This window comes from Eremothecium sinecaudum, chromosome III (genome assembly GCF_001548555.1).
Source record: "Eremothecium sinecaudum strain ATCC 58844 chromosome III, complete sequence".
NCBI lineage: Eukaryota > Fungi > Ascomycota > Saccharomycetes > Saccharomycetales > Saccharomycetaceae > Eremothecium > Eremothecium sinecaudum.
Genome location: NC_030894.1, coordinates 766,104 through 785,045, shown reverse-complemented (window position 1 = coordinate 785,045; position 18,942 = coordinate 766,104). Strand labels below are relative to the sequence as shown.

Sequence of the window (18,942 nt, the reverse complement as noted above, 5' to 3'; positions counted from 1 at the left end):
TAGCTCGATAAACCCTTATAATTGAAATGAGCAATAATAACGAAGATAGTTATGAGCTGGATAGTGATGAAATTTCTGTGAGTTCTATTAAAGCATTAGTCTCTGATAATCTGAATGAAGATGAAAATCAGGAAGGAGAACAACCTGAAGTTAGTAAGGATCCCGTACTAAATCAATATCATGAAGCATGCCAGATGGGTGATTTGAAAACCGTGAAGGAATTAATTGAATCTGGAACTATAGACATAAAACATGATTGGGATGACATAGAGAGAGTGTCTGGGATACACTTTGCGAGCGGGAATAATAGGTTGAATCTTGTGAAGTATTTGATTTCTCAAGGTGCGGATGTTAATATGAAAGCTGGAGATTTTGAGGCCACACCTTTGCATTGGGCATCGAAGATGGGTTATGTTTATATCGTTCATGCACTCATAGAAAACGGTGCTGACCTATCTCTTCTTGACAAACAGGGCTTCGACGCATTGCATATTGCAACTTTTTCTTCTAATATAATGCTTGTGCTTTATTTATTGTTTACTGAACGACTATCTGTGGATAGTGCGGATCCAACGGGAAAGACCTCTCTTCATTGGGCTGCATATCAGGGTGACCTGTTAACGGTAAAGGCACTTCTTAGATTTCAAGCTAGTGTAAAAGTTACAGATAATAATGGGTTCACACCTTTGCACTGGGCTATTTTGAAGGGCCAATGTAGCATTATTAAGGAATTAGTTGAAAATGGAAGTGATGTATTTCAGAAAAATAATGACGGCAAGAATAGTTTCACTTTAGCGCGGGAAATGAAAACGGAGCATACCCTAGAGCAAGCTTTATACGAGTGTGGGTTTAATAAAGATGGGTATCCGTTGCGCAAATATTTTAGCAATCCGCTCCACGCAAAGGCCGTAACCTTTTTAACTCCTACTTTTGTAATTGGGTTGGTTCTTGGATCAATTGCATATCTCAACACTGTATTTTCTCTTCTGATATTAGCAGTTACTATGGTAATTACTCGTTATGCATTGTTTAACTTTGTTCTTCCATCGTTTATCTTGAAACGAGGCCATGGCTTGATCTTCGAGACACCATTGCTACCAGGTGTTATTTGGGGTACTATATTTTGGATGTTCTATATCTGGATTTTCAAAGTTTTCCCCTTCACAGCAACTGAGATGCCGCTAACGAATATCTTGATGTTGGTGTTGTTTGGAACTGTTATCATGCTTTTTGCAAAGTTAATCCAGTCAGATCCTGGTTGCATTCAAGCGGAGTCCGACTACAATGAAATACGTTCTACTATGAAATATCTAATACAGACAGGGAAATTTGATGCAAAACATTTTTGTATTCATACATGGGTCCGTGTACCACTTAGAGCTAAGTACAAAAGCAGTGTTAACTCTCTCATTGCACGCTATGACCACTTCTGTCCCTGGATATACAATCATGTTGGGTTTAGAAATCACAAAATGTTCATGTACTTCGTGCTTCTATTGGTCGTAGGTATCGCGACTTTTTACAGGCTAGTTTTTGGCTATTTTAATGAACTTGAAGACGCTTATGAAGGGGGCAACGAAAAACTCAGCTGCAGCTTTTTGGGCGATGATGAACTATGCGCAGGTTTTACTTACGATCCACACACTTTTTTCACATTAATTTGGGTAGGTATTAACCTTCTGTGGTTGATGGGCTTGCTTTTTGTACAAACGTTCGAAGCTTGTAAAGGTGTTACAGACTATGAATTCTATCAGTGGAATAGGAAGCGTAAGGGACTAGCCGTGTTCGAAGACACCTTCAATTCTACTCCACAAGAGCTTGCGGACAAATCTGAACAGGAAACTCCGGTACAGTTACCACGTGTGGGTTCTACATCCCAACGTCACTGCTGTAGCATGGTTTTTGCTATTGTAGGCTTGGACAGATTTATTAACGTACTAAAGACTACAAGGATAAACAAGTATGGTAACGGTCCTCTAGGGGAAAGTTCCGAGCATTCATCTGTTTCATTTCCTATAGAAACGGATTACGGTTGGAAACAGAATTTAAAGGACTTTTGGCTAACAAGCGATTTTTCTGCTCCATTATGGCGCAGACTTCTTCTTCCACCATCTGGATCAAAAGGTACTCTAAATGGTGAAGAGGTTGACTACTTTAAACTATACAAGTTGCCTGAGCGAGTATTAGCTATAGAGGATATTGTATAAGCGTAAATAGCACTGGACTATTATTTTTAAGCTTTAAAACTTGGGTTCGTCGATATTTGGAACTTCACTAAATATCGTTTTTCGAGTTTTATATAAACGCGTAAACTTTTAAATCTTGCGAAGTACAAACAATTAAAAACAAAGCTTTGTCAAAAAGGTCCGTGATAAAGGTTCATAAGCAGTTTCGTGCATGATATATAGGCATTGATGGGTATTTCTGGTTTATTACCCCAGCTGAAGAGCATCCAAGAACCAATTACTTTACAGAGGTATAGTTCACAGTCATTGGCCATTGATGGTTATGCATGGTTACATCGCTCTGCCCACTCATGTGCAATGGAGCTTTGTATGGGACTACCGACTGAAAAGTACATTCAGTTTTTTGTTAAGAAGTTAAATATGCTGCGAAATAAGTACAACATTAACCCTTATCTTGTATTCGATGGTGATAGTTTACAAGTGAAATCCGGTACAGAGTCTAAACGTCGTGAGAAGCGGGAACAAAATAGAATTGAAGCGCTGAACTTTTGGGCTAAAGGGGATAAGAAAAAGGGAATTGAGTTTTTTCAGAAGAGTATTGATATTACTCCTGAGATGACAAAGGCAGTAATTGATTATTGTGAAAAACAGGGTTTTAACTACATCGTGGCACCCTATGAAGCAGATTCGCAATTGGTGTACTTGGAGAAAACAGGCCTCGTTCAGGGAATTATCAGTGAGGACTCTGACTTGTTGGTATTTGGTTGCCGGCGGTTGCTGACGAAACTCAATGACTATGGTGAATGCATCGAGATTTCGAGAGATGACTTCCACCATCTAGATAAGAAGTTTCCATTAGGATTGCTCAGTGATAGCCAAATTCGGTCAATGGTGTGTTTATCCGGCTGTGATTACACTGCTGGAATTCCACAAGTTGGGTTGGTGACGGCAATGAAATTGGTACGGACACATAAAGAGATGGACAAGATATTGCTCAAGATTAATAGAGATGGCAAATGGAATGTTCCTCGCAATTTCCTGAAGGAGTTTAAGTTTGCTGATTTTGCTTTCCAGTACCAGCGCGTGTATTGTCCTATTAGACGGAAATTAGTTACTCTAAACGAGATTCCTGAACAACTACATGGGAACCCAGAACTATACGAGTGCATCGGAAAGGCTATTCATAAGGATACAGGGGAGAAATGTGTGATAACTGATGATAACATGATAAACCATGAAATTCATTCGAGAATTGCGAATGGGGAATTGAACCCTTTTGATCATCGCGTTTCGTTGGTCAGTAGAGAACTGAGCTTGAAATTGGCGTCGAAGCCGAACTTCGCCATTTCACCAAATCCAACTTCTGCAGTAAAGCCAATTAGCTCGTACTATCGCAAAGCTGCTGTTGTACCAACTGTAACTGCTGTTGTACCAACTGTAACTGCTGTAATAAACCATATGCCTAAGTTAGTTGCTGCCAACGTGCATGAAAAGGAAAGCAGACTGGACCGTATTATTAAAAAACGTAAACTGGCTGCGGATGTGGGCATTGTAACCGCTAAGCAAAACACTAGTGAGATGAGTTCTTTTTTTGCTAGTAAATCAAATAGCACACCTGCGTCCCCCCCGGTAGGCAATGAAAACAACACAGCCGAAGAGGACGTTTCTGAGGTGCTTGAAGAGTTACCGGAGGTTGAAGAAGATCCTCTTCGTACCCCGTTTTTTTCAGCTACTATTTCGACAAAAAATCGAACTTTACCTCTTGGAAACACCGCGGACAGTCAGCTCATCATCTCGCCACTACCGGAGCAAACCCCATTATCCCCTCAAAGAAGCAATGTACTACGCGAAGCCAAAGTTTCCCCCCAGCCTCATATACTGAAAGAGAACACAACTACCGATTGTCGGCCGAGCCTCATAGGCAGAACTATCCTCCAGTCGTTTATGTATAGGTCCGGCCCTGAACTTACTACGCGCCCTCGCATACCGCTGGGCAAATGTGATACGAATTCCAAGATCCCGCTCCCGCGCAAGAAGAATCTTACAAAGCTTAACAAAAGAATGATTGGAATTACGTCAGGTGAGAATTCCAACTTGAAAAAGCAAAGTGACTCTCATCGGCAGGATACAATCATTCAGCCGACAGCAAAGCATATCTCGTTAGCCTCTGCCAGAAACGTAAGCAATTCATCTCAAAATCGCGCTGTTAGTTGCCATGCAGTTACAGGGGGTACACGACAGGTATCTCTAAGTGACTTTCTCTACAAAGGTTAGTGCTTGTACATTATAAACTATTGCATATTTATTATTATTTATATAATCAATGGCATTCTATTTCTCAACTTTGGCGCATTAGAAAACAAGCAGAATGTCACATGCTTACACAACATACTTTGGAGAGCCGTGTTATACCGGAAGTTTTATGTACCTTTCGTAAGCAACGGTTTCGTGGTCTAGTCGGTTATGGCATCTGCTTAACACGCAGAACGTCCCCAGTTCGATCCTGGGCGAAATCAAATTTTTTCTTGAAACTAAAATCACGGTTTTAAAAAAAGAAATAAAAGTCACACCATTTTAAAAATCTTTATCCACCAAGCTAATCATTAGTCCCTTAGAAGCGAGAGGATGGGTTACATAGTCCCTTCTATTCTGTCCTTTGCTTCCTATTGACCAGTTCTGATGCTCTTTCAGTATATTTGGAAGTTTTTAGACTGAACTATTCAACTTCATTTCTCTATTATTTCTGATTAGTTTTCGAGCTTACAGTGATTAAGACGGTTGAATCATCAGAGTACGAGACAAAAATTGATAAGTTTCTTGGACTAATAGACGTTAAGGTTGCTCAAAACAGTAAGGGGGTTCTGACAGCTTAGACTTAAACCAAGATTACTAAAAGTAAATTATAAGGAAGAAATGTCCACGACAATGCCTGCAAATAGCGGTCTCTGTGAGGCAGAGTTTTTCCTAGCTTCTCTTAATTCAGAAGAGAGTGACAATGATACATATGAATTCTTTAATTCTCCTTCTAGTAAAGAAGTGAATACGTCGTTTGTATGGTCTGATCCGCGGAAACCGCTGGAGATGACTCCAGAGTCATTGCAAACTCAGAACGGCTGTGCGATGGGTACCGGTAATGGTTTTAGTCGGAAGGAGTTTACAAGTTCGGTCGACACAAGTGATAGTGAGTTACGCACGAATGTTCCAACTCCTTTGATGAGAATGCCTAAAATGGAAATTTCCAAAAGCGAGACTAACCATGGCCTGGGTGGCATTTTGGATAGTAACATGGTTTCTGGGATGTTCACTCATGGTGAAACGAGGCCACTTAGCGCTGTTGGTGCTGCCATAGATTCCACGACGGCTGCCAGCTCTTCGACTACGGTTACTGCGTCAAGCAATGATAACGGCACCGGGAAGGTGATGAAACCTAAGCCTAAGAGGATGTCTCATAATGTTATCGAAAAGAAGTACCGTACCAATATCAATGACAAGATTCTGCAACTTAGAGAAATTGTCCCTGCGCTTCGTGTAGCGGCGAAAATAGAGGAGGGAAGTACTGTAACAGAAGAGGACTGTATCCAGCTAGATGGTCTTGAGCCTGCTCGCAAGTTAAACAAGGCTTCGATTTTAATCAAGACCATCGAATATATCAAACATTTAGAGGGCAAGTGTTCGGTGTTAGTTATGGATAATATGCAGCTTAAACAAAGCCAAGGTATTGCAACGCCGGAAAGTCTGCGTCAACCTTCTCACAATATACCATTTGCTCAAGCTGTACCACTTAATAGCAATCATTCCACGATTGTTAATAGTGAGACATCTTCTGAGACATCTCCTTCAAATATGGTCCATGCTTACCCTCAATCTCATGGTGGACAAGATTTTACAAGTAAACTACTACTTGGAGGTATTGCGCTAACTATGGGCGCTACATGTTTTGGAGAAAATGATGATTTTGGAAATGCAAGGGGATTATTTGCAATGCCCGTGTTCCATTATTCACCAGCCACTAATGGGTTTTCGTTTTCTAGTTCTCAGGGCTCTGCTGTAAACTTTAAATCTTCGTTTCTTTCGCTAATTAGGTTGACTTTATTAATGCTCACAGTGTTCCGTATTGTAACTTCGTTTCTTTCGAAGAATGAAAATGAAACGAAAACTAAAGATGTTGGTTCCAACTTTGGCAGTTCAGTGAAATATTTTGACACCCTATCTTTTGGTACTCCCAGTAGATTGTGGGAGACATTAAAGAAGTGTTTGATCGTCAACCGTTTGAAATACCCGGAGAACTCAATTGAAAGAATTGAATCTGAGATAGCCAAGTGCTTTGCTTTAAAGATTTTTGCACAATCTCGGTATTATTGTGCATTCTTTTTAAATTACTATATTTCTTCTACTTGGCAAAGCTTAGTCAAGAAAGTGGAAGTGACGAACTCTATTGCGAACAAAAAAGGCCACTATTATGACATTAAATGGGGTTTGATTACAAATGTGATGAACTCCCCAATTGAGCAAACTTTGGAAAATCAGGAACTATTATATGATCTACAAAACTCTGGTAATAGGGAGTATTCATTAAAGGAATTTGTGTCGACAGTTAACGATTCCATTACTGCATCAAATACACATTCAATTATAACAGTATTGATGGAAAGACTCGCAGAGGATACCGATGCAGATTTAGATACTATAATTGGAAGAATCTACGATGAAGAAATTAAGAACAATTCATCTCTACGATTTGGAAGAGAGAATTTTATTGTATTAAACGCTTTGTTTGATCAGTCTCAATCATCGATAGCCAACCTAGTCAAGCTGTTGAAAGTATATGACGATATATCTTTGGAAAACATCAATAAAGATCAATTGTTTGTCCTATTTTCGGCTGTTATTAGACATGAATTATCTGGGGGCCGTCTATCACAACTCTCACAGTGTATCCGCAAATTTCCTTTTCCTCACCTGAACCTCAATGAGTGTTCGTTGATGGGCGCTACCGGTATGTACATAGCGCTCCGTTATCTCGTACAGCACGAAGATAAATTACAGGATAAAGAGCTTACCCTTTTAGGAGACTTGGCTAGCAATTTGCGTGTTTGGTTGGGATCCGGCCCCGGTGGTGTATTTGACCTCGAAATTAGAGGCAAACTGATCAACTATTGTATGGACATTGCATTGCGGAGCGATGAAAAGGTATCAGGTAGTGAAGCTACCTTGATACCCCAGGAGACAGATAGTGATGATTCCAACTTTTCCCTAACATAATTTAATGAGTAATCCCAATTGTGCTTTACTTCTTGATAGGATGGTTATATTGATGCTATTGCGTATTTATACTATGTTTTTAAAGAATATTTTTGGATTACAGTAGGGAATTGATGGTTAATAACATGCAAACAAAACGTACAAATATCTAAACAACATAACATTATATATATATATATATATTTCTGAACAACATAATTCTACTATATGTATTAACCTAGTGGCGACAAGTAAGTCATTATGTGTCAGTAGTTACAGCAATAGCGACACCAAAGAACGACAAAGTTAGCAACTAAAATGTCAAGCAGGAATCTAGTACCAAAACAAGACCATTTGCCGCAACACTTATGTCCGATACCCGTACATATTCCTTATTTGAGGCAGGAGCAACGAAGTAGTCATCACCTTCCTTTTTCAACAAAATGTCAGCACTATCTACCTCGCTTGCCGAAAAATCACTCTTTAACTTAACCTCACCTTCTGTATCAGTAGCAGAAAAACTATTGTCGTTAGAGACTACGTGGGATAGAACAAATCTAGATTTATTTTCATTAATTGCAGAGTGTATTGCTTCTTCACTAGCCCCCAGCGATTCCAATTCATGAATGTTCCTAGGATGTTCCCATGGCTTATAATCCAAAGCTTTGACAGCGTCATCAGTAGGAGCAAAAATTAGAAGGTTTCCTTCAGTGTCTTTTAGTTGCTCATTTAGAGGTTCAATATCACGGATATATTCAGCAAATATTGAAATCTCGGGTATAATTTGTAGAGTATCATGTAAAGTCAGGCTATTAGTGATACTAGTACCAGGTGCAGCTCTGGGTGCCAGTTGAGGGTTATTATTATTTGCTTCCTGGAGATTCCTAGCTTCATTTTCCAAAATATTCGTTACCACCATTTTGTCTAAACCTAATGGTAACCTTTTAGTACCGTGTAACTCGACGACTCTTCTTAACTCACCGCTTTCTTTATTCAAAGTTATTCTTCCAAAATCAAAAACGTTCTTGGAAACTGCAAAACCTAACAATGATAGGCAGAAAATCGACTGAATGATAGTGCTTTTCATGGTTTTGCTTAGAATTTTAAGTCACCCTAAAATCAAGTCGTATATATAACCGAATTTGATATGTGAAATAAACTTAAACTTTGTTGATCACTCCTATTATATTGGTATAGGAGAAGGATATTCAAAAGGGGTTTGCATCAACTATGGATGTTTTATTAGGGCCAGCTGTTAATTATATAACACCTCTTAGTGGCTATGATGTAGTTGCTGTTGTCAGAATTCTAGGGGAGCGATAGGGCCGGCTTCGAACCGAGGAGCCGTACAAATTGTCACGTGATGAAAAATTACATTCTTGAGTGTGCTTGTAAGGCAGCTAATGGCGTAATGCGTAATGTCGTGGCCTTGATGGGTTGTGACTTGACCTTTTACTTCTGCAAGGCTTCGAGGTCTTCAAAGGTACTCAGCGTGACATTATATTCTCTTACTTGTAATAGGTTTAAAGTTGTGCGCTCTGGATGGCCACTCTATGGCTTTCCTTTTTATTGCATATGTTGGCGGCTGAAGGGTGAACTCAAACAAGCTTTTGTTTTTAGCATATGTCTTGATATTGCTAAATGGCGAGTAATTAAAAATTCATCCTATTGAGTAAATAAATGCTAGTTTACCGGGATTTATATTGGTACTAATCCTAAAACCTGTGAGCGCAAAATAGTTTGAGCTCACAACGTGTTTAACCTTTTCAAGGCGCTCAATCGGATGTTTCACGTTTCTAACATCTATTTTGTATTCGCGACGTGTATAATAAAAGGAAGGAAATCACTCTGAAACAATGTTAAAGATAATATTATTGTTCCAATAGTGTAGTGGCTATCACGTTGCCTTCACACGGCAAAGGTCCCGAGTTCGAACCTCGGTTGGAACATTTGTTTTTTGTTACCCTCAACTATTAACTCTGCTGATATTTAAGTCTCTTCTCATTACTTGTATGCGGGAAATCCACAATTCGATGGCTTAAAGATTGTTATAATTGCTGATATATGGGTGTACAATCGCTTTGGGAGATACTGGGTCCAACCGCAAGGCCTGTACGGCTTGAATCACTTTCTAACATGAAGATGGCTGTTGATGCTTCTATTTGGATATACCAATTCCTGAAAGCCGCGAGAGATAAAGATGGAAATAGACTACTTCATGCGCATGTAGTGGGCTTCTTTAGGCGTATATGTAAGTTACTTTACTTTGGGATTAGACCTGTATTTGTTTTTGATGGCGGTGCTCCACTATTGAAAAGAGAGACTATTAGACTGCGAAAGGAAAGGCGCCAAGGGAAGCGGGAAAGCGCTAATGTAAGGGCCAAGAAGTTATTGGCAATGCAAATCCACAGGGAGAGTTCTGGTCACGAGCAGAGTCCGAAGAAAGAGAGCTCTACGAAAAGTGTGGTATTTCGGCCATCTGATGAATATGAGCTTCCTCAGATCCCAGGGTTTGCCTATGATGAATCTGATACCAGGATAAGTCCTGCGGATGAATATAAGGCCATTATGCAAAGTTTAGATGATCTTGAGGGCATTGACATTGAGTCTATTAACCCAGCGTCTAGGGAATTTGATGAGCTTCCTAAATCAACTCAGTACATGATATTGTCAGCCTCTAGGCTTCGTTCCAGATTGAGAATGGGTTACAGCAAAGAGCAGCTAGAGCACCTATTCCCTGATAGCATGGAATTTTCCAAGTTTCAGATTGACAGAGTGAAAAGAAGGAATTTTTTTACTCAGAAGTTAATGGATATTACTGGCATGCATGATGGAGGTGCCAAGAAAGGAGACTATACAAACAGAATAGCTGGTCAAAAGGGAAGGGAATATAAATTAACTAAGACCGATACTGGTTGGGCGTTATCGTTAGGTGAACAAGATGGTTCTGAGGCTAGCAGAGCAATTGTAGTGCATGATCCTTTGTCCAGTACACATACCGGTTCACGCAAGCAGCCTAAAAATGACAGTGATAAAGGTAGCGATGATGAGGAGGAAGATATTGAATGGGAAGATATTGATGTTGATCCCAATTCCCAGGAGAAGGAGGTTGATTATTCTTTAAGGGCGGCTTATTTGCCTAATGCGAAAACAATAGATGGTGCAGCGGGCAGTCAGTCCTTCTTAGACACAAGAGCTGGTGATACTAGCACTAAATCTACTACCTTAGCAACTCAAAAGTTACCTAGACATGTTGAAGTTGTTGATGAAGAATCCGATGAAGACGAGTATTTGGACCATTTACAGGAAATTCAGATGATGGAGGAGATACAAAAATCACGAAATGTGGAAAAAGCCAGAGCAAAAGCACCTGAAGATATTGCTGTTAGACAACCTGCTGTTGTTGAGTCTAAGAAGGCTGCTCCTGCACAAAATACAGACGAGGTAGACCGTCGTCGCGAAACTGATGCACAGAGGCAAGCCGAAATTGATGAACGCTTTAAGATGCTTCCTCTTACAAACGCTGACGGAGATTTAATTGAACCTCCCAACTTTACTTTAGAGAAGGAGTCCTTTTTATTTGAGAGCAAGCCAAAAGAGCAGCCTAAGGAATCGTCCGAGGAGAAGAAAGTGATTCCTGAGGTACCGCTATGGTTTCAATCTTCATCTGTTGAAAATGCCCATAAAGCCCCTCTTACTAGCCAAGTAGAATCACCAGATGTACGCAGTGATTTTGGTATTCATCCTGCAAGAAGCAGCTCTGATCTCGAAGTAAATTCAGATGATGACTCAGTGATTGAGGTTATAGAAGACAATGCTGTTACTGCTGAAAACACACCAATTCCAGAAACAATACCCGCTTCAGAGACAGAGCCAGCTACGAGAGATTCAGTAGAGCATGGTGCTACTGATGCTGAGTCAATACTGGACTATTATATCTCCGAAAACGAGGAGGAAGAACTGGTAGAGCAACTGGGCAAGGAACAAGAAGACTACAACTTTTTCAGGAAAACTCTAAACCCTAACTTAGCATCTACTGCCTTCATTGAGGATGAAATATATGAAAAAGCTGTGAAGGATAAACGTGATGCCGACGAAGTAACTCCGGATATGGTGAGAGATATTCAGGAACTTCTTTCTAGGTTTGGAATACCCTTCATCACAGCTCCCATGGAAGCCGAGGCACAGTGTGCTGAGCTACTCTCTCAGAAGCTGGTAGATGCCATCATTACAGATGATAGCGACATCTTCCTTTTTGGAGGCTCCAAGGTCTATAAAAATATGTTCCATGAGAAGAATTATGTGGAATACTACAATGCCAATGCAATTTCCGCAGAACTAGGCTTAGACAGAGACAAGTTTATTGCTATAGCACAACTTCTAGGTAGTGACTATACCACTGGAGTCAAAGGAGTAGGTAAAGTTGCCGCAATGGAAATTCTCGCGGAATATGGAGACTTAGAAAGCTTCCGCAACTGGTACAACGAGAACCAGTTTGACAAAGTAAAGCTTCAACAAGAGTCGTCCTTCCAGAAGAGCCTCCGTAAGAAACTGGTGAAGAATGAAGTCGTTCTCGATGAATCTTTTCCTAGCATAGCTGTTCGCGAAGCATACCTAAACCCAGTTGTCGATCACGATCCAACAAAATTCGTCTGGGGTATGCCTAACCTTGACAGACTGCGAAGCTACATGCATGAACACGTCAATTGGTCTATTGAAAAATCAGATGAAATATTAATTCCATTGATCAAAGATCTCAACGACAAAAAGAAAACAGGTACACAAACAACCCTTGTGGAATTCTTCCCAACAAGGTTACTTGAGACAGAGAAGAAGTTGAAGCTAGGTAAGAGATTCCAGGAAGCCACTGGCAGATTGAAAAAGAGGCGGACCAAATAGCTTTAACTTCTTTTTTTTAACATTTTCGTTGTTATACATCAAACGCAGCGTCGCTGACGCTGACGCCAATAATAACCGTGTAAAATAAAAAACTTAGCGTCATTTTAACAACCATTTGTACACAAATTAATCCTATTGGTGGTATAAAAAGCGAATCACTTATTCATTTAGAGTTGGTGATTGCAACCAAATGCAAAAGCAAATAGTAGCTCCTTCTACCAAAATGCATCAGTACAGAAAAACCAAACCGCTAATTCCTAACATAGACGTAATGAATTTTGACCATGACAGAAGGTCCTCTATGTTAGGTGGAGGGAGGAAGAAGTATGATACTCCAAGAAAGGACAATGTATTCGGTAAAAAACGAGTGCCAGACGTCATAAATGAAACGCCATTGCAACAGCTAGGTAACATAGACGACCCTTCATCCAGCTTTATCATGCACCCAATTCAAAATAGTAAGGAGCAAATTCTAGATAATCCACAAGTTTTTAATAGCAGTCCACAGTTTTTCCCAGATCTGAACTACTTATCACCATGGCACAGTTATTCGAACGGTGTCGGAACGCCAATACCAATGAACAGTTCCATGATTGGGAATCCTAACTTGTCAAATGTCCCAATGAGCAAGACTTACAGTCCCTATGACCTGCCTCAATCAAGCTTTCCGGCATATTTCAATCCTAGAGCAGCGCTGAATATGCCTCATAGAGAAAAGGTCAATCAGTGGATAGAAAATGTTCCTATCCATATTGTAAATGAAGAGTACCTGACACACGATTGTTACAGTATAGATGAGTATATGAACTGGGAGGAGGATGAGTTTGACATGTCTTTGTTCCAACGTGGGGAAAATACGCAAATTAACATGGCTACTGTTGATGAGTTACTACAGTTTCAGCTGAAGCGGATCACGTCCATGGTTTTAAGACTTTATGAGGAAAGTCCAGAAATTCCCCTAGACAACTCCGATGCAACGTCCTACTAGTACATAACAAGTACTTATATTCACACTACTTAAAAATGTACCGTATCTATTACAACTTATAGCGAGTAACAGTATTCTTAGCCGCCTATTGCGCTTCTTAGGTGCATTTGTACCTCTTTATTTTAAAGGTTACAGTGTCCGAGCTTAGCAATCTTTAAACATTTTTTCTATACTTATAACAAACACAGCAATATGGTCCATAAGATATAAATAATAGTCACTGGGAAAGAGTAAAGGCACTTGTTAAGCGAGCAGTGAACATTTAGTAACCTTATTAGATTAATTTGCTTCTTATAGAATGTCAAGTGATGAAAACCGGGTGAATTTGAAGCAACGAATGGTGAGCGCATTAGCTGGATCACTTACTACTGCACTAATATTGACTCCTTTAGATGTGGTTAGAATACGATTACAGCAGCAGGAGCTTATTCCATCTTGCTTATGTGTTGATGATTTGAAAACTGGTGAAAGCTTGGCGGTGAAACCATTGTCGTCTGGGAAGCTGTTTTGGCAGGATGAGTGTTTTCACAAAATTGACTGTAAGGCTACAGCCACGAGGTTTACGAGTACATGGGAGGCATTAATGACGATCTCGCGTACTGAGGGGTTTACTACGCTTTGGAGAGGACTTTCTTTAACATTGTTAATGGCGATTCCGGGCAATGTTGTGTATTTCTCTGGTTACGAGGTATTGAAAGAAAAGTCCTTCCTGCGTCACAATCATCCGCTTTTGAATCCAGTATTCTGCGGTGCGTTTGCTAGGATGCTAGCAGCAGCTACAGTTGCTCCTTTAGAGCTGATTAGGACTCGGTTTCAAAGTATTCCGCGATCTTCAACTGGTATAAGTTCGCTGAGTATGTTCAAGGACTTACTAAAAGAGACTAGAATGGAATTATCGGTACATGGTTATAGAGCGCTATACAGAGGACTGCTGCTAACATTATGGCGGGATGTGCCATTCAGCGCTCTGTATTGGGGGGCATACGAGTATTATAAACAGCATTACTGGATTAACACATCAATTATATACCGTTCTAAAAGCAATAGTTGGGAATATTTCTTCAATGGTCTCATTGGTGGTGGTATTAGTGGTACCATTGCAACTCTTATTACTCATCCCTTTGATGTTGGGAAGACCAGAATGCAACTAGAGGTTCTGAACTCTGAGAAGAATGATAAAAAAAGTACTGGAGGCAACAAAACTACTAATATCTTCAGATTCTTAAACAATATCAGAAGAACAGAAGGTATTAAAGCTTTATATACCGGCTTAGTACCTAGAGTAGCGAAAGTTACGCCCAGTTGTGCGATTATGATTTCAACTTATGAATTATCGAAGAAATACTTCACTTCCTGAACAAGAACGCAATTTCCTGTAAATATATACGAAAATAGATAATGGAGGAGACTTTTTTTTGCTGATGAGCCTTCCATGGGAGATGGTTTGCTGCCTATACAAGCTTTCGCTTTCATTTTTTACTTTGGACTATAACCTTTTATATTACAAGAGAACTGGAGTTTCTCAAAAAATTCTTTCAAAAAATCTGACCATGACTCTATGATTCCACCTTATCCATTTTTGAATTTACCCATTTATTTGTATTCAATTCCTCTTCTGCTTCCTTAAATCTTAGGTCTAGAGAACTAGGGCCTCCTGATCCAAATTTCATTACAACTTCTTGGTATGATTTCTCAGTTGGAGGTTGCTGCTTATTTTGGCTATGCTGTTGACTTTGTGGTCTGAATTGCCGACTTGATGGACGTAGCGTTTGGTATAAACTTCCTTGGCCAACCAACGAAGGTTTGGGGGAATCTTCTGTCGCTTCCTCTTTAGTGGTGGACAATACCTGGTTATTTGACCGAGTATATTTAGAAGTAAGACCTCTTAAAGTCCTTATACTGCCCTTGTTGGGATCCCCATTGCGACTGAATGAGAAGTTCCCCCCCTTCAAATCATGATTATCAACCGATTCCGGATGTCGTTCCAAAAAGTACTTGTTTGAAGCAATGCCGTTGTATCTTTCACTAGGAAACTGTGACCAATCGTCCTCATCGAGGCCTATTCCAATCTTCAATTTAGGTTCTTTTTCCTTCATCATAGGCTCTAATTCATCTTTCAAGATTGCTTCAGCTGAATACTTGACATATTGTTTCTTTGGAACGCTACTTAACAAAGAATCTTCACCATTGTACATGTTGCCAATAAGTTCAGCTAACTTGTTTGGGTTATTCTTATCCTCAAAACTTAACTTGGCCCACTTCTTGTCAGCTCTTTTCTTCCTTAACTCGTCCAAGTACTCATCCACATATTCTTCTCCTAGAGTGGTTGCCAAATACTCCATTGAATCTGAAAAGAACTGTTTGCAGGCTTCCTTCATTTCTGTACAGTTCTCATAAAAGGTGACACAGGACAACGTGAATAATTCTCGCATAGTCTTTGCAAGGGCCTGTTGGTAAAGAATCGTTATTTCGGTCAATGAGTTCTGTTTGGTGTTGACAAGTTCTTTCCAAAATGACGTTTCTTCATGATATTCTCCTTTCTTTGACTTTGCGGCTTCATATTTCTTGATGTCATTATTAACCTCCTTCTTGGCAATCAACATCTGGTCTTCTCTTAACTTGATATAATTCAATCCAACTGCCAAATCTCTAAATTTCTGTGCAAAGTTCCTCTCCATCACCATGTCTAATTTCAACACTCTTTGCAACTCTTCGACCAATCTCAAACCTTCTTCGCTCTCTACCACATCATTGGACCACATATTGAACTCCTGGGTCAACTTTCCATAAAGTTTATGCACAGCAAACTTCTTTTCCGCAATCTCATTCAACCGGTCCTGGATTTTTTTTAAACCTACCTTCCTGTGTCCCAATATTTTGTAGGTGATTATATCCAAGGCCGCACTAGAGTTCAGCTCTCCCTCTAATGAACCCATCGCAGCATAGCTGTACCTTCCTCCTGGGTCTGAATCTCCTCCATTTAGCAACCCAGAAACTGCCTTGGTTGGCCGTCCAATTACCACTGGTTGTCGTTTTACTGGCGACTGGTCCGCTCCAGATAAGAAAGTGTCAGCGCTACTTGGTTGGGACGGCGGTGATCCAGAAATTACACCATGCGGTTCGAAAGGCCTTTCTTTGATAATCTTCCATAGTTGTTCTTGCTTCAGCAGCTGGGTATGCATTCCCAATGGCATATTATCACCCATCGCTACTGAATAAGGTCTTCCTTGTTGAGCACCAGGATAAGCGTTTTGTTTAAACAACATGTGCTTCATTCTTCCTATTAATGATTTCTCTGACATTTTCATGCATGGAGCGTATTGTGACATAGATGGTAGGGGTGGCAACGGTGGTGGTTGAGTAAATTGCACATTTGGTATAGGTATCATTGATTCGTTGACTGGACCTCTTGAATAAATCTTTTCTTGCTCCTCAAGATACAGTGATGTATCGTCTTCAGCCATTTCCCATAAATATCACTACAGAGTAAAATAATGATTGACTCGACCTATGTTGATTACAACTTAAATATATGTTGGAAGTATATATCTAAACACCATTTATGTTTCGGAGATTCGGTTAATGTCAGATTCAGATATTACTGTTTTAACTTTTGTGTCGCTGACGCCGTGCGACACCTAACGCAAGATGTTGACATAAAGAAGGAAAAATGAAAATTACGTTAATATATAAGGGAGTAAATTTATTCACTGAACTGGCTCTATAACTTTAAATGGCTGCATAAATATATCTTATAATTGCTACCAAATACATGTATCTATATTTATATTATTATTATTGAAATAAGTCGGCATTCTAAAAAATCAAGCATCGTAGGTAGATGCTGCAACATTACCACCCTTACCGGTCCAGTTAATATGAATATCCTTGTTCAATGGTAAGTTCTCTGAAGCAGCTTCTGGCAAAACTCTGAAGGTGTGAGCACCGAAGTAGTCACGTTGAGCTTGCAACAAGTTGGCTGGCAATCTCTCGGATCTGTAACCATCGTAGAAGGCCAACGCAGTGGAGAAAGCAGGAGTTGGAACACCAAAGGTGGTAGCCAAACCAATTGTTCTTCTCCATCCTTGTTGAGCCTTTAGCACAGCTTGAGCAAAGAAGTCGTTGAACAATAAGTTCTCTAGTTCTGGGTTTTCTCTGTAAGCCTTAGTAATCTCAGCCAAGAAGACAGATCTGATGATACAACCACCTCTCCACATCAAAGCAATGGCTGGGTTGTTCAACTTCCAGCCGTAAGTTCTACCAGCCTCTCTCATCAACATGAAACCTTGAGCGTAAGAAATGATCTTTGAAGCGTACAATGCTTGTTCCAAGTCATCAACAAATTGCTTTCTGTCCTTGACGGCGTCCTTTGGAATTTCAGGGCCAGACAACAACTTAGCAGCTCTGATTCTTTCGTCCTTCAATGAAGATAAACAACGGCCGAAGACAGCTTCACCGATCAAGGTGACTGGCATACCCAAGTCTAGGGCGTTGATAGCAGTCCACTTACCAGTACCCTTTTGACCAGCAGCATCCATGATCTTCTCAACCAAAGGAGTACCATCGATGTCATCATAAAGTAGAATGTCTCTGGTAATCTCAATCAAGAAAGAGTCCAAGATACCCTTATTCCATTCACCGAAAACTTGACCGATCTCCTTGTCGTTAAATCCACCTAGTCTCTTCATTATATCGTAGGCTTCACAAATCAATTGCATGTCACCGTATTCAATACCATTGTGCACCATCTTGACATAGTGGCCAGCACCTGCAGGACCAACCCAATCACAACATGGTTCGCCATCGGACTTAGCAGCAATAGATTGGAAGATGTCCTTAATGTGTGGCCATGCTTCTTCAGCACCACCTGGCATCAAAGAAGGACCGTAACGAGCACCTTCTTCACCACCAGAAACACCAGAACCCACAAAGTGGATTCCCTTTGCTTTCAATTCTTCAAAACGCCTGTTAGAGTCTGGGAAGTGAGAGTTACCACCGTCGATAATGATATCACCGGCCTCCATGTTTGGTAGTAATTGTTGGATGAAGTTGTCAACAGCATCACCTGCCTTAACCAACAAGATAACTCTTCTGGGTCTCTTTAACTTGGAACATAGCTCTGCAACGGAGTGTGCACCAATAATAGACTTACCCTTGGCTTCGTTGGCCAAAAAATCATCCACCTTGGAAACGGTTCTGTTGTAAGCAACAACAGTGAAACCGTGGTCTGCAGCGTTCAAGATCAAGTTTTGACCCATGACGGCCAATCCAATCAATCCAATATCACCACTAGAACACTCATGTTAGTATTATTGCACATTAAATCTCATTTAATATCACTCTAGACGACTCCAGTACAACACCTGATTTTACAATCGCCTGTGCACCCCTCGTCTCATAGCCAAAACACATACGTTGTATCTGTCCTGTCTGAAACAGCCCTCTCAGGGCTATAAAAGGGCACCGAGGCCCTTAATCGCCTCAACGCTCCGCTATCCGTATAACTCATGCTTGTTCTCAATGCAAGGCAATCCCTATAATCTTCAGGATTAAAAAGATGCCCCTTTTATACCCAGTCAGCGTTTCCTCGACAACAATGAGCTCCAATGTGCACTAAAGCGACCAGTA

General features: G+C 40.3%; 9 protein-coding genes and 2 non-coding genes across 11 annotated transcripts; 8 read left to right on the top strand and 3 right to left on the bottom strand.

Moving 5' to 3' along the window:
- Positions 1 to 26: 26 nt before the first annotated feature.
- On the top strand, positions 27 to 2,207 carry AW171_hschr31719 (ankyrin repeat domain-containing DHHC palmitoyltransferase family protein; the record flags this gene model as incomplete). The annotated part of the gene is made up of 1 exon (XM_018131253.1): positions 27 to 2,207. One exon carries the CDS (start codon positions 27 to 29, stop codon positions 2,205 to 2,207), a length of 2,181 nt encoding a protein of 726 aa, XP_017986859.1.
- Positions 2,208 to 2,414: 207 nt separating this feature from the next.
- Positions 2,415 to 4,460, top strand: AW171_hschr31718 (exonuclease 1 family protein; the record flags this gene model as incomplete). Its single annotated transcript, XM_018131254.1, has 1 exon — positions 2,415 to 4,460. One exon carries the CDS (start codon positions 2,415 to 2,417, stop codon positions 4,458 to 4,460), a length of 2,046 nt encoding a protein of 681 aa, XP_017986858.1.
- Positions 4,461 to 4,628: 168 nt separating this feature from the next.
- On the top strand, positions 4,629 to 4,702 carry AW171_hschr31717. Its single transcript has one exon. It is a non-coding gene; the product is annotated as a tRNA-Val (tRNA).
- A 397-nt stretch (positions 4,703 to 5,099) lies between these two features.
- Positions 5,100 to 7,448, top strand: HMS1 (Hms1p; the record flags this gene model as incomplete). The annotated part of the gene is made up of 1 exon (XM_018131255.1): positions 5,100 to 7,448. One exon carries the CDS (start codon positions 5,100 to 5,102, stop codon positions 7,446 to 7,448), a length of 2,349 nt encoding a protein of 782 aa, XP_017986857.1.
- Positions 7,449 to 7,740: 292 nt separating this feature from the next.
- On the bottom strand, positions 7,741 to 8,514 carry AW171_hschr31715 (uncharacterized protein; the record flags this gene model as incomplete). The annotated part of the gene is made up of 1 exon (XM_018131256.1): positions 7,741 to 8,514. The coding sequence occupies one exon, from the start codon at positions 8,512 to 8,514 to the stop codon at positions 7,741 to 7,743; it is 774 nt and encodes a 257-aa protein (XP_017986856.1).
- Positions 8,515 to 9,303: 789 nt separating this feature from the next.
- Positions 9,304 to 9,376, top strand: AW171_hschr31714. The gene has a single exon. It is a non-coding gene; the product is annotated as a tRNA-Val (tRNA).
- Positions 9,377 to 9,491: 115 nt separating this feature from the next.
- Positions 9,492 to 12,326, top strand: RAD2 (ssDNA endodeoxyribonuclease RAD2; the record flags this gene model as incomplete). Its single annotated transcript, XM_018131257.1, has 1 exon — positions 9,492 to 12,326. One exon carries the CDS (start codon positions 9,492 to 9,494, stop codon positions 12,324 to 12,326), a length of 2,835 nt encoding a protein of 944 aa, XP_017986855.1.
- A 223-nt stretch (positions 12,327 to 12,549) lies between these two features.
- Positions 12,550 to 13,314, top strand: PFS1 (Pfs1p; the record flags this gene model as incomplete). Its single annotated transcript, XM_018131258.1, has 1 exon — positions 12,550 to 13,314. The coding sequence occupies one exon, from the start codon at positions 12,550 to 12,552 to the stop codon at positions 13,312 to 13,314; it is 765 nt and encodes a 254-aa protein (XP_017986854.1).
- Positions 13,315 to 13,612: 298 nt separating this feature from the next.
- On the top strand, positions 13,613 to 14,671 carry MTM1 (Mtm1p; the record flags this gene model as incomplete). Its single annotated transcript, XM_018131259.1, has 1 exon — positions 13,613 to 14,671. The coding sequence occupies one exon, from the start codon at positions 13,613 to 13,615 to the stop codon at positions 14,669 to 14,671; it is 1,059 nt and encodes a 352-aa protein (XP_017986853.1).
- A 199-nt stretch (positions 14,672 to 14,870) lies between these two features.
- Positions 14,871 to 16,778, bottom strand: SSP1 (Ssp1p; the record flags this gene model as incomplete). Its single annotated transcript, XM_018131260.1, has 1 exon — positions 14,871 to 16,778. One exon carries the CDS (start codon positions 16,776 to 16,778, stop codon positions 14,871 to 14,873), a length of 1,908 nt encoding a protein of 635 aa, XP_017986852.1.
- A 360-nt stretch (positions 16,779 to 17,138) lies between these two features.
- Positions 17,139 to 18,823, bottom strand: AW171_hschr31709 (HCL296Wp; the record flags this gene model as incomplete). Its single annotated transcript, XM_018131261.1, has 2 exons — positions 17,139 to 18,603; positions 18,729 to 18,823. 2 exons carry the CDS (start codon positions 18,821 to 18,823, stop codon positions 17,139 to 17,141), a joined length of 1,560 nt encoding a protein of 519 aa, XP_017986851.1.
- Positions 18,824 to 18,942: the final 119 nt, after the last annotated feature.